Genomic DNA, 13345 nt, shown 5'->3' with positions numbered 1-13345 from the left:
GCAATTGTCCTACCTCATCCTCTCAGGCTGCTGGGATTACAGGTGTGTGCCACTGTGCCCAGCTGGAAAAATCATTTCGATATATACCTAGCTTAGAATAATCTATGTGGTAGACTCTTGAACAAATTGTTACCAGCCCCAAACCTCTTAGTAAGGCTTTTTTACTGGGATTATTTCACTTAATCTCACATGGTCAGTGATGTGATCAGTGAAGGGATACTGCCATTTGACACATGGCATGTTCACCAGGTCATGCTGCAGATTGACAGCAGGGCTCAGGCCTCCTGTTAAGCCTAAGCTCTCCCGACCTCCCAGGATCATGGGTTTTCCAAGGATGGCAGGGCATTGTCTACTTCAATTTTCATTCCCTTTCATTTTAAAGTGACAAATTTGAATCAGAGACTAGGAAGAGACGTATCATATTAAAAGATAAGAAGCTCAGACTTGCATGCTTGCAGGAGGATCTCAAGTTCAAAGCCAGTCTCAGCAACTGGTCTCGCTTCAGCAGGTTGGCAAGACCTTGACTCAAAAAAAGAAAAAGGGGGTTGGGGATATAGCTTAGTTGGTAGAGTGTTTGCCTTGCATGCACAAGGCCCTGGGTTCAATCCCCAGCACCGCAAAAAGAAAAAAGAAAAAAAGAAAAGGACTGGGGATGGAGCTCAGTGGCAAAGCACCCTGGGTTCAATCCCCAGTACCAGGTAAATAAGGTCAGACTTGTTATCCTAGTGCTTTATGACCTAAGATACCATGGAGCATTGCAGAGAGTGAGGAGTTGCTTACTGAAGCAATAACAGCCACAAGTAATTAAGTGAAAATCTTGAAAGATTTCTACCTCCAGGTAAGTAAGTGCAGATCCGCAGTGGCCACCTGTGGCCAAGCTTTCAACAGGCCACATGAGGGGCTGGGGAGATAGCTCAGTTGGAAGAGTGCTTGCCTCGCAAGCAGAAGACCCTGGGTTCAAAAAAAGAAAAAAACATGCCACATGAGCTGGGTGGGCTGAGGTTCCTGGAAATATCCTTGTTATTTTGTTATCCAGCTGGGAACTAAGAAAATTGACCTAGGACAATGGTTGTCCTTTGACATGCAATGTGAGTGTCAAGTCAGACTCCTTGGGAAGGTTCAGAGGGCACTGCCTAACTTTAGGGCTACTGGACCTGGCTGCTATGGGATCTGCCCAGGGGCAAGGTGGCCGCAGAGGTCATGGGAGTGGCTACTCAGCAGGTGCAGGGGCACTGACCAAGGGAGAGAACAGCCCTGTGCCCAGTAGGGACTTGGCAGAGAAACTGGCAGAGCGAGGGGTGCTTCTGGAACCCTTTATTATTTTTAACATGGTTTGAGTTTGGTAAAGAAATATCTTTGCCCTTTTGGCAGGAGGAACAACATTGGGGCCAAAAATAGTATATTCTCAAGTGTCACTTGTCTTCCTGGACACAGTCTGTGGCAGTGAAGAGGGGAAACAAATGGTACCCTTGATTGTCCTTAAGCGTAGGAGGGGTTGGAATCTCTTAGGTTACTCAGCTTTGGAGGGGACAGTGTTCTAGGCTAGCACTGCTCAACAGCATATTTTATGATGATGGAATGTTCTTTATCTGGGATGTCCGATATGATAGCCATGAGCCATGTGGTTCTTTTTTTCTGTTTTTGGTACTGGGGATTAAATTCAGGGTCACTTAACCACTGAACCACATCCTCAGTCTTTTTTGTATTTCATTTAGAGACAGGGTCTCACTGAGTTGCTAAGGCTGGCTTTGAACTCACCATCTTCCTGCCTCGACCTCCTGAGCTGCTGGGATTATAGGCGTGCGCCACTGCACCACTGCGCCCAGCACCATGTGGCTCAACATTTAAAATGTGACTGGTGTGACTGAGAAGCTGAATTTTAACTTTAACTTAATTTAAATTAATTTAACTAGCTACACATGGCTACTGGATGGTACCGCCCTAGGATTGATGTTCCTATTGGCAAAAAGCTAGAAGGCCAGCTGGGTGGGTGGCTCAGTAACCTCACCTAGCATATGCAACGCTCTGGTTCTGTCCCCAGCACAGCAAGCAAGCAAAAACAAACAAACAAACAATGATGAAAACTAGAAGACTTGCCATTTTTGGTTTTGTTTTTGGAAATAGTGGATAGAGTCAGTTCTGGGGTAAAATGCTATCTTTGCCATTTAGGCCATGAGACTGGCAGGTGACCTATGTTAAGCATATAGTATAGTTCTGGGCACACAGCAAGCACTTAGTAAGTGGTAGCTATTATTTTATTTTTTAAAATAATAACATTGACCCATGTGTGCCTACTTGCAGAGCTTGTGGGTTTATAGACAGATGAAAAGGTTTACTCCCGGTTTAGCTCAGTTTCCATAAAGAATGAGTTATCCCCCATGTCAAGTGGGTAGGTCTGCCACAGACTTAAGGGCTTGGCTGAATTGGTGTCATAGGTCATGTCTTGGCTTTTTTTTTTTTTTTTTTTTTAATTTTAAGGAGAACTTTGGAGCAGATGAAGCCTCACACCCAGGTCTCCACAGCCTGTCCCAGCCCTCAAGGCTGTGACTGGGGCTAGGACCCTGGATGAACCTGCACTATTAAATGTAGCTTGCTCACATGCATGCATTCATTCAGCAGACACTGATCGAGGACCCATTATATTCTGGACACTTGGGATACAGGGATGCTAAAAACAGTCCTTGTCCTTTGAAGTTCACAACCTAATGAGGACAATAACAGTGTACTAAATTCCAAATTTGAGATCATTTCCAAGTGCTTTGGGGTGAGGTTTTAGGGATGCTTGTCCAATTCCTGGGGATGGAAGAGCTCATGGTGGAGACATAGTGGAAGTCCTGGGGACTTGGTCCCATGCAAGCAGAGCTGGAGGCTGGCCAGAGCAATGGTCTAGAGCTGCCTGGGGGAGGCCCCAGGATCACAGCAGGGTGCTGGGCAGGGCTTGCTGAGCTGATCTCTCCTCTGCCCATATGGGGGTCATGAGCCAGCTACTCTCCAGAGTAGTGGAGCAGCCCAGACATTTGTTAGGGTCCAGAGTCCAACTGCCACAAGGGCTTTGCAGGCGGGAGTGAACACATGCCAGCCACTGCATTTACGAAGTGTTTCCACATTCTCATTCACCACAGCATGTGAGAACAGGGTGGGAGGCAGGGGGCTGAGGGGAGGTGCAAATCACAGGGTGGCAGAGCAGAGAATGGAGGCCTTTGGCCCTGGTCACCACCTGCCGCCACCCTGAGCGAGACTCAGGGTTTGGGATGGCATGGTCTGCCTCCGCCTCCCAGCCCCTGGCTGTGTTCTTTTGGTTTCTATTTCGGTACAGCTTACCTAGAAAAATGCTGCTAAAAATATGGGTACCATCCTCAGGTACATTATTGATTCTGCCTTTGAAAACTTTGGTCTTCACTAAGTGTCCCCATTTCTCTCGTGGCCTGCAGAGGAGATGAAAACCCCTTGGCCCTGGCCGGTGACAACTTGTGCAACAGGAGCTGGAGCGCTGGGAGGGGTGCTGTCCTGTGAGCAGAGGTGGGTGGGGCTGCTCTCCGAGGTCAGGAGTTCCATGGCGACTCTCAGTGTGGCCCTAGTGGACACAATTCTTTGGCTTCCCAGTGTCCCCCTCCCCATTGCCTCTATAACAGCCTCCCTGGAGGCCTAACTCATGTGCCCATCGACTTCAGTGCGGTGCTCTCGAAGCCTGTTGTAGGCCAGGCTTGACCTGCTCGGATGGTCTGGTCCTCAGTGTGAGCCGCGAAAGCAGGAGTGCTGGCCTGCAGGTCCGGGGGCCAGAGCCAGGCACTGATTTCACTGACTAAACGCCCCTCTGGAATTCTTCAGTTCTCAGGCTCTGGAAAGCACACGGGGACCTGTGGAGCCTCGGGGTCCCAAAGCTCTCCCCAGGGACAGCCCCACACTAACAGTTACATCACCATCTGCTGGAAGGGGCCCGCCTGAGTCTTGGGGAATCCCAACTAGCCCCTTCTCCAGGTGGCTCCCAAGAGGCCCAGAGCTGAAGCCTACTTAACATCCCCCGAGCACTGGTAGCTTTACACTTCCCCTCCCACGCCCACGCACTGCCATCAGAGCCCTTGTGTCTGTCTGGGGCTCTTGGACCCACGGTGGTGCCCAGGGCACAGTCACGAGGCCACTCCCTCTGGGCTCGCCACTCTGATTTGAATTTCATTTTGTGTGCCCACCTATAAAATGGGAAAATGATGTCTGTGTGTTCAGGCTGCTCACAGTTATTGGAAGTTCCCACGAGATAATGCATGGCCAGGGACTGTGTAAAAGCACAGGCTCCTACTAGCAAGGATATTATTAGCAAGACGCCCGCCGCTGCTCTGGTGTCACAGGCAGCTCTTTCATGGGCTACCTGTGGCTTGACCACAGTGGACCAGTTCTGTGGAGGAGGGGCTCCAGGTTTTCATCCCTTCCCCTACTGCCCCTGGTCATCCTAGTGTCACTGGAAGGAGTCTAAGGAGGACTCCCAGAAGGGGAGAAGGAGAAGAACCTGCCAGGGAGTACCCCAGTTTTTAGTGCTGGGGACTGAACCCTGGGACTCTACCATTGAGCTACATTCCCAGCCTCTTTTTTTTTTTTTTTGGAGACAGGGTTTGGCTAAGTTGCCTAGGGCCTGGATAAATTGCTGAAGCTGGCCTGGAACTGTGATACTCCGGCCTCAACTTCCCGAGTTGTTGGGATTATAGGCATGTGCCACCATGCCCAGCCCTGGCAGGTTCTTGATTTAGGACACAGAAAGGAATTTTAAGACACATCAGAGGAGGCACTGGGACTTACTGAAGAAAGCAAAGACATTTATTTAGGAAAGCAAGCAATAGAGCCGAATATACAGAGGCAGGAGTGCAGATGCTGGATAGTGAGACACTTTGGCCTTGAGCTCTTCTTTTTATTTATTCATTTATTTTTTTCTAATTTTTTTTTGTAATACTAGGCATTGGACCCAGGGAGACTTTATCACTAAGTCATATCCCCAGTGCTTTTTATTTTTTCTTTTAAGATAGGGTCTCACTAGGTTGCCCAGCTTAGCCTCCAACTCTTCCATCCCCCTGCTTCATTCTCCCAGGTAGCTGGGACTTACAGGCATGTGCCACTGTCCTGCTTGTGCTCTTTTTAAAGGAAACTGTGTAAACGATGTTCAAGGGAAGTGTGTGTGTGTGTGTGTGGGGGGGGGTTGTCAGCATGATTAGCTCGATTTTTTTTAAATCATGGGGCACAGGGCAATTACCTGTGGTCCGAGTCTTTCACGATCTTTAGGTTATGTCAGTCAGTGAACAGATAATACCCAAACTGTAAATTTTGTTTTTAAATTTTTATTTTCAATCTTTCTTCCCCTCACTTAAAAATTATTTTTTGTGTATTATAGTTGTATATCATAAATTTTTAGCAATATTTTCCCCTTGGTCTTATTTAGCATAAAGAAAATACATTGTATAAGCCAGGCCTATAGTCCCAGCGAATCCGGGGGCTGAGGCAGGAGGACTGCAAGGAGTAGGCCAGCCTCAGCAACTTGGCGAGACCCTATCTTAAAATAAATAAATAAATTAATTAATTAATAAAAATAATGACTGGGGATGTAGCTCAGTGGTACAACAGCCCTGGGTTCCATCATCATTATCATTCATAATAGTTATAGTCGTATGAACTAGCAATGTATGTAGGTGTTAATCATCTGGACTCGCAATAAGATTTAAGGCTTTTACGAATTCAGTCCTGGAGGAAAACAGGCTTGTAAAGGTGAGGGTGTTAATAGGCCGCCTTGGATTTAGAGACAGTTTCCCCCTTCGCTGCTAGTTTCCTTTCTACCTATCCCTTTTTTCCATCTGACCTCAGTACCACCCAGGTGTGTGGTTTCGAGTTTCGCTTTGCGCTGGGTTCCGGTCCACAGAGGCGCTACGGGGCTCCCGCAATGATCCCCTTCTCTCTCCTAGAACTCAGGGGCAGCCGTGCTGCCTCCAGCGCCCCCACTCTGTTTCCTGGTCGCTGGGGGCAGGCAGCTTGTGGACCTGGCCAGGCTATTCCAGCCTTGGGAGAAGGGAGGTTGAGGATGACGCTCTAATGACCGAATTTGGGCCTGGGGAATTCTGAAAGAGGAATGGCTGGGGCGGGGGCCCTGGAGGCTTGGGGCGACCTGCCCCGCGGGGCTTTCTGGCCCTGGTGCCGGCCCGCGCCCGGTGCCCTCTCCTGCCTAGGCAGGCGAGGCGCTTGCAGCCTTCCTTTTTTCACCAGCCAGGGTGTTGGCGAGTTAGACCTCCCAGCCTCACGGGGCTGCTGTGCGGCTGCGGCGACGTTGGCGACTGCGGCGCTGCGGCGGAGACGAAGGGCTCGGGAGGCGGCGCCATGTGAGTCCCTGGTCTGGGCCCTGGCCGCGGCGGGAGGTTACCGTATTTATCGAGGCCATTGCTGGACCCTTGGGGGCGGGTCACTGCGGGCGCGCTACCGTATTTGCCGGGAGCCTCGCGTCCTTTCCAGGAGTGGCAGTGCCGCGACTTAATTACGTATTTATCCAGGGTCGCATGGTTCCGCGGGGGGCGCTGCGGGCGCGGGGGTGGGCAGCGTTCACCCCAGGGAGCTGGGGCTTGCCGCGGCCTGGGTGGGGTGCGGCAGCTGGGTGGCAGCCTACGTATATTCGTGGGTGGGGGTGCGACGCACAGTTACCATATTTCTCCAGGGTCTCTCCGGCCCCGGAGTTGGCAAGGCTGTGCGCGGGGGTCGGGTGAGGCGGGTTGAGCTCTTTCAGTTAATGCAACTCTTCGGCAAGAAGGACGTGGAGGGGGGCTTGCCGATTTCTGGGGGCGGGGGAGGAGGGGCGCGGAGGCGCTGCGGGAGAGTTACCGTATTTGCGTTGGGCGGCGCAGACTCTAGAGGAAAGAGCTGTCGCTGGAGGCTGGAGGAGCGGGGGCGCAGCCTGGGCTGTGAGTGTGGCGCGGGATGGAGGAACTTGGGGGAGGGTCAGGGGCCATGACCTGGGACCCTCGAGGCGGGAGGACCCTGGGCGGGGTTAGAGCTGGGAAGAGTGGGGAGGCTACCCAGTGACAGGGCAGGTTGAATTGACCAAGGGGACTTTGATGGCTTGGGGGTCTACCGCCAGTGGTACTTGTCCCCCACCCTCCAGGGTGAATGAGTGCCTGTTCCCCTGGCCCGAAGATAGGGAAGACAGAAGGCTGTCTCTGAGACCCCACTCTGCAGGCAGATTGACTGAGGCTGAAAGAGGGAGGGGCCTGCAGGGCGGTGCAGGAGAACAGCCGGCAATCTTCCCTAGTGAGGTGGTGCGGGTGGAGCTGTGGGTTGTGTGGAGCAGCCCCAGTACCCCAGGAGATTGTTGGGGTATATGGGAGTGGTGGCAGTAGATGGTGCCCCTACAGGAACAGTGGTCCTTTGGGAATGGTTGGCTCTTCCGTGGTTAGGATGGTGGTGGTGGTCTCCTGTGTGTGTGTGTTGAGGGGTGCTTAGTTGTCAAGGAGCTAGTGCATTGAAAGAGCTTTCAACAGTGAATCAGGAGACTTAGGGCCTAGTCCTGGCTCACCTTGCTATGTGACCTTGGGCAAGTATGTTGACCTTAGGAGCCTCAGTTGCTCCATTTATAAAATGGAGCTTGATGACCCTGCTCTGCTCCTTTCTCAGTGCAATAAGAGGACAATGGGAAATGATTTAAGAGGAAGGCAGGGGTCTGGAGTAGGATCCTTAGGAGAACCAGCATGGAGGGAACCAGGTGCTGGAGCCTTGCTCAATCTTAGGCCAGGCTTAGCTGTGGGGATACCGAGAGGAATCAAGCTGAGACCTGGTCCTCTGGGAACCCACTGGTTCAGTGACTTGCACACCTTTTAAACACATGCTTCATTTTGATAAACAAAGAGCTTCTCCCTTTCATGTTTAACCCAGTGAAGACACTTCAAGTCTACAGTTTTATTCTTATTTCCTGTTTTAAGCTTTGCAAAAAATATCTTTAAACCATGAGTGATCCCACCCTTCAAGTTTGGGGTGCACCTCCCACCCCCTCTCCTTGAGAATCTGATAGAGAGATAAGGTGTATCCAGGTGGACTCAAACTACTAGGAGCCCATGGATGCTGCCCACAGGCATTTATCGCCGCTCTTCTCAGGGCAGGCGTCGTGATTGGATAAAAGAAGGCCGCTCTGTTGGTAAAGTGCCGCTGTGGGCGCAGAGGTGGTCCTGTAGTCAGATGAGTGAGCGTCACCGGGTTGGGCAACATGGCTCAAGGAGAGGCTGAAGGGAGGGGTCAGGAAGGCTTCTGGGAGGAGGTGGCACTTGAGATGAGCCCAGGAGGGCAGGCTGGGATTAAGGTGTAGAGGAGAAAGCAGGGGTTATTTTGGCCTGCACAAAGACGTAGAAGGGCGAGTGCTGGAGGTTTGGGGAGGCGAGAGGCTCCTCGAGCTGGGGTTGCCTGATCCTCGAGTCCCCCTGACCCCTTTCTCTGCTTCTGCCTTCCCAGGGACTGGTGACTGCAGCTGGAAGTGCCCATGACCGAGCTGGAGTCCTCCGGGGGCGGGTCCCCTGTGGGGGACGGGGAGGAGGGTCTGGGGGACGAGCGAGGCCTGGTCATCCACCACCCTGCCGAAGAGCAGCCCCACCGCTGCCCCCTGTGCGGCCAGACCTTCTCGCAGCAGCCCAGCCTGGTGAGGCACCAGAAGGCGCACGCCGGGGCGGGCCGCGCGGCCTCCTTCGTGTGCCCCGAGTGCGGCAAGGCTTTCAGCGTGAAGCACAACCTCGAGGTGCACCAGCGCACGCACACCGGGGAGCGACCCTTCCCCTGCCCCGAGTGCGGCCGCTGCTTCAGCCTCAAGCAGAACCTGCTCACGCACCAGCGCATCCACAGCGGCGAGAAGCCGCACCAGTGCGCGCAGTGCGGCCGTTGCTTCCGGGAGCCGCGCTTCCTGCTCAACCACCAGCGCACCCACGCGCGCATGCCCGCGCCGCACCCGCGCCGGCCCGGCGTCTTCGGGGAGCGGCGACCCTACTTCTGCCCGCGCTGTGGCAAGAGCTTCGCACGCGAGGGCTCGCTCAAGACCCACCAGCGCAACCACGGCCACGGGCCCGAGGGCCAGGCGGCCCACCTAGGCCGCGTGCTATGACGCGCACGTGGCCTGCCACCCTCGGCTGCCTCCAGGCCCAGAGCCGCGTTCCGGGGCCCTGGAGATGGCGCTGGGCCGCGGCCCTCTCTCTGGACAGGATCCCGGGAGAGGGGCAAGACTGGCTCAGGACCCTCTGCAGCTGCTTTGGGCTCCTGCGTTGGTCTTCCTCAGGCTCCTGCAGCCTACAGCAGGTGAGACCCGCAGGGCTGGCTGAAGCCCCAGAGGCCCAGGGGTGTCCGGGTGGGCAGGTGCTGGCCTTTCTCCATGCAAGCGTGCGTCCGCTGACCGTCGGGGGCAGGCTGGGCTTGCAGGTCTCTTTATGATGAACTGCTTACCGGATCTTCACTCCCAGAATGCCAGAGTTGAAAGACACTTGGAGAGGGCCACTTTCCACAATCCCCAAGCCCAACCTCAGTCCCCAAGGCCTCCTGCACCCCCTATCTGGTGTCTCTTGAGAAGTCCTACCCTTCATGTCCCAGTTTGTTCATCTGTAAGTTGAGGATAAAGATGGGAGACTCCTCCTCCCTGGGTGTTGTGAGGATGTGGGATTAGGAGAGGGTGACGTCATTTGTGTGCCCTGTGCTATGCTGTGCTTCCCTCTCAGGAGGAGGCACAGGTGAGGACCCCAGGCCCAGTCACTGGGGGGGTTGGGAGGGCTGATACATACACAGAGGGATGTGGGCTAGAGTGGGGACAACCTATGTAGTGGGACCAGAGGTCACCAGGGACACTTGGGGAAATGCCGTGGCTTTGAACCGGCCCTGGGGCCAAGTAGAACTGCTCCAGGGAGAGCAAGTGGTGTGGAGGGACTTTGGAGGTGAGGTTTCCTTAGTGGAGGGTCTGGCTTGCCCTACAAAGGACTTTGTGGTGAGGGAGGAGGGACCGCTGAGATTTTTAATGAGAACCCAGTGAGCTCAGACCTGTGCTTTAAAGGCGCTGTGAGGACAGATGGAAGACCAGGAGCCTTGGGGCCACCCAGGCAGAAGATGAGGTCCCAGCTCAGATGCTTGGCTGAGGTCCTGCCGTGAGAATGGGGACAGCAGGGACTTGGCCTCCAGGACCTCTGATTCCAAGTTATTGCTCGAGGCACAGGCCTCTTCAGCCGTTTGGCACAGTAGAAATGGCCTTATCCAAGCTTGTCCCAAGGCCCAGTGCTCAGTACAGTGGGTAAAGTCAGGGCTGTGTTTTGGATTCTGGATCCCAAAACCCTTCAGCTCTACTGCTGTAAGGCACAAAATGGAGCTGAGAAGATTCCAGCATAAGAAAGGAGCCCAGGCAGGGGTATCTCTGGGTGGCACAGGTGCCTGAGGGCACCTGGAAGAAGGACGCTGGGACTCTGGAGGACTTCTGCTCCCAGTCCTTGCTTCCTATTCAAGCCTGTGCTAAGTGCTGGAGACCTGTCCCTTCCTCCCTCTGCCCTCTCTGGTCTTCCTCAGTGCTGTGTGGCTCCTCAGGGATCATTTGCCCTCTGCCTGTCACCCTTGGTAGTTGTTGCAATGTGGACTAGTATTTGGTGGCAGAGAATAAGATTAAGAATAAGATTTACAGGGTTCTGGGACATCTAGAGCCAACCACCCAAATATCCTGACCCCAGGGTCCCCATCTGTAAATGGGATTAATAATCCTGGTCTTGCATTATAGGAGTTGAGGAGACTTACTCAAAGCCCCAGGCAGATACAGGGGGCCAGGTAGATGTCCCTTCTAGCCTTAGAGGGGTGGCGGGGCAGGACCACGTTGTAGCACCTGACCTGACCCTCATCTCTTTTTTTTTGTGAACAGGTACAAAATGGGCAGGACCTCATAGCCCAGAAGGTGCCGGGCACATCTGGGCACAGAGACTAGGAATGGAGTCCCATGGGGACCTGCATGGCACTGCACCCTGGCATGAGACACGTCCTCTAAGAAGATCTACCTTGGGAGGTGCCCTGCAGTGACCTATAGAGGTGACCTGATGGAGCCTGGAATTAGAGGCCAATTCCAAGCCCTGGTGGGAAGACTCCCCAGGCCTCATGGGAGTCACAGCAGGGGCAGGCCTCCTGCTGACTTCCTGGCCATGGATCTCTGCTCTCATGTGGCTGCAGGGATGGCATCTGTGGCCTTTCTGCTCCTGCCTGGTCCGCCAGTCAGCTAAAGTTCAGAGACAGGAAGTGGCTGGTTTAAGTCAACACAGCAGGTCGGTGGCAGGTCAGGCTTGAGGCAGAACCTTGCCCTGTGTGTGAACAGTTCCTGCAGACTTCATTTCCTTTCCGAGCCAGAAAGGTTGTTAACACTTTGGGGTCACAGGCCCTTTAAAAACTGGTGAAAATTATGGACCTTCTCCCCAGGAAAACATGCATACATACTCACTTAGACTAAAAAGTTCCAAGCAGCTGGACTCCAGACAAAGAACCTCAGCCCTGGAGGCTTCACCTGCCACCCTTCCCTTACCTGACACTCACAGAGCCCCGAGTTAAGGCTGCCATGCGAGTAGTGTTTCTCTCTCCCCCTGAGCTCGTTCCCTTGTTTGGGAATAAAGAATTCTAAGGTGGAGATTCATATAGTCAGTCCCTTCTCTCAGACATAACATTGCACCAGATTTCTGGAATCTAGTTTCCCTTCCTCTGACGTCACCAAGGTTCCCTGGACTGGTTTGCTCCTCTGCGTTTGTTTCTTGTTCTGCCAGCAGCATGCTGGCTTGTGAAATGGAGCCCCTGCTCAGCGTAGGCTCCGATTTCACTGTGAGGTGTTGGGGAGCTGGATTCTGAGGAACTGGTCCACGTCTACCCAGGGAAAAGAAAACCTGCTTCCAGCAGTCACACTCAGACAAGGTGCCTCCTGCCCAACCAGGTGCAGATCCAGGCAGGTCTTGTGGGAGAGCTGGGGAGGAAGAGGGTAGAGCCCTGCTGCAGGTGGCTGTGGCCAGTGGGAGAGGCGGTGCAGAAGCTGGGTATCCCCAAGCAGATGGGTACAAGTGGCAGGGCCAGGCTCCAGGCCAGTTGCAGTGCTTGGTCTTCACACCTGAGCAGGTCATCCTGGAGCCTACAGGGCTCATCTGCCTCCCCAGAATGAACTGCCCATCAAAAAAGGTGGGACCCACTGGGGCTGCAATGGAGGCCGTTGGATCCCTGCCCTGGGTTCTTCCTGCTCCTGTCTCCCATGCAGTTGGACCCGTAGACTCTTCCTGGACACCTACTGTATAGGATCGCAGAATGCTTGGGGCAATAGGAAAGGGGAGGCACTCCCTGCCCTGGAAGCTTCCACGTGGCTCCGGTCCTTGGCCCAACCTAGGGAGAACCACAACAGCACGCCCTCGCTCTGCTCACCGTTCAGCTTGTCTCCTTGCTGTACCTGTGCTGTGCCTTCCCCAGTATTGCTCGGAAATGTCCCCTTCCTCCTCCTCCCCACTGAGCTCTCCACCAGGGTCGACCTCCTTGCCTTCCTTCTCTGTACAGGCCCTGTGTGAACACACTGTCACCCCTGAGTACGCTGTGCCGTCTAGTCTTGTGCTGTAGTTTCCTCTGTGTGTGTGTGCGTGCACAGGTGTGCATGAGTCTCGAGTCTCCAACTAGACTGTGAGCTCCCTGAGGGCAAGGGACTGTGCCATTTCCTCTCGGACCCCGGCTGGGTCTGGCACCGGGCTGGACTCCTAACTCTCAGGAACACTTGTCCACTGGCTGATGAAGCAAGTGCTGGAGTGGGGGCGGGGCTGGAGGAGTGCGGGGAGAGGGCATGCCAGTTAACTAGTGGGCTGTGGGCCGGCTCCCTGGGTCAAGAATGGACACCGGGGGCCTCAGGTCCTTCACTACGTGCAGGCAGTGGAAGCCGGAGGATCCCCCACCCGCTGACCACCCATGGCTACACAGGAGTAAAGGGTCATCCAGGCTGGCTATTTTTGGAGGTCACTGACACCTACTGGAGCTGACCGAGTGGAATAAATGTTCTCACGACATCAGCTGGTGTGAGGAGTAGTCCTTGGGGCTTAGCTGGGAGCAGGTGGAGGCCTCACTCTTAGCCATCATCATTTCTGGAGGAGCTAGGTTCAAGGTGTTGATACCGCTGTTTACCGGTGACGAGTTCTGCTCCTTCTAATGTTGAAGATTGAACACTAGAGAAGCACACCAAGGCAAGCATATTAAGCAGGTTTTATTTAAAGGTAATAATACAGACTTCTCCCGGGAGGAAGAAGTGGGCCATGGCTGATGTTCTAAAGTCCCAAGAAGTGAGCGCACCCTACATCTTTTATAGGTTAAAGTCTCTTTTGTTCTC

The 13345-nt window shown here is 53.8% G+C and overlaps 1 protein-coding gene across 3 annotated transcripts; it reads left to right on the top strand.

The window, feature by feature from the left end:
• The first annotated feature begins 5924 nt into the window (after positions 1-5924).
• Positions 5925-13103, top strand: LOC124990824 (zinc finger and SCAN domain-containing protein 2). 3 transcript variants are annotated; one of them, XM_047561244.1, is made up of 3 exons: positions 5925-6350; positions 8461-9291; positions 10880-13103. In XM_047561244.1, exon 2 carries the CDS (start codon positions 8489-8491, stop codon positions 9098-9100), a length of 612 nt encoding a protein of 203 aa, XP_047417200.1. In that variant the 5' UTR covers positions 5925-6350; positions 8461-8488; the 3' UTR covers positions 9101-9291; positions 10880-13103. The 3 variants fall into 3 exon arrangements, with proteins under 3 accessions (XP_047417200.1, XP_047417201.1, XP_047417203.1); XM_047561245.1 differs by lacking the exon at positions 5925-6350 and adding an exon at positions 6371-6506; XM_047561247.1 differs by lacking the exon at positions 5925-6350 and adding an exon at positions 6906-6923.
• The last annotated feature ends 242 nt before the right edge of the window (positions 13104-13345 follow it).

Source organism: Sciurus carolinensis, chromosome 8, assembly GCF_902686445.1.
Source record: "Sciurus carolinensis chromosome 8, mSciCar1.2, whole genome shotgun sequence".
In the NCBI taxonomy this organism is placed as follows: domain Eukaryota; kingdom Metazoa; phylum Chordata; class Mammalia; order Rodentia; family Sciuridae; genus Sciurus; species Sciurus carolinensis.
This window is presented reverse-complemented; position numbering and strand designations above follow the sequence as displayed.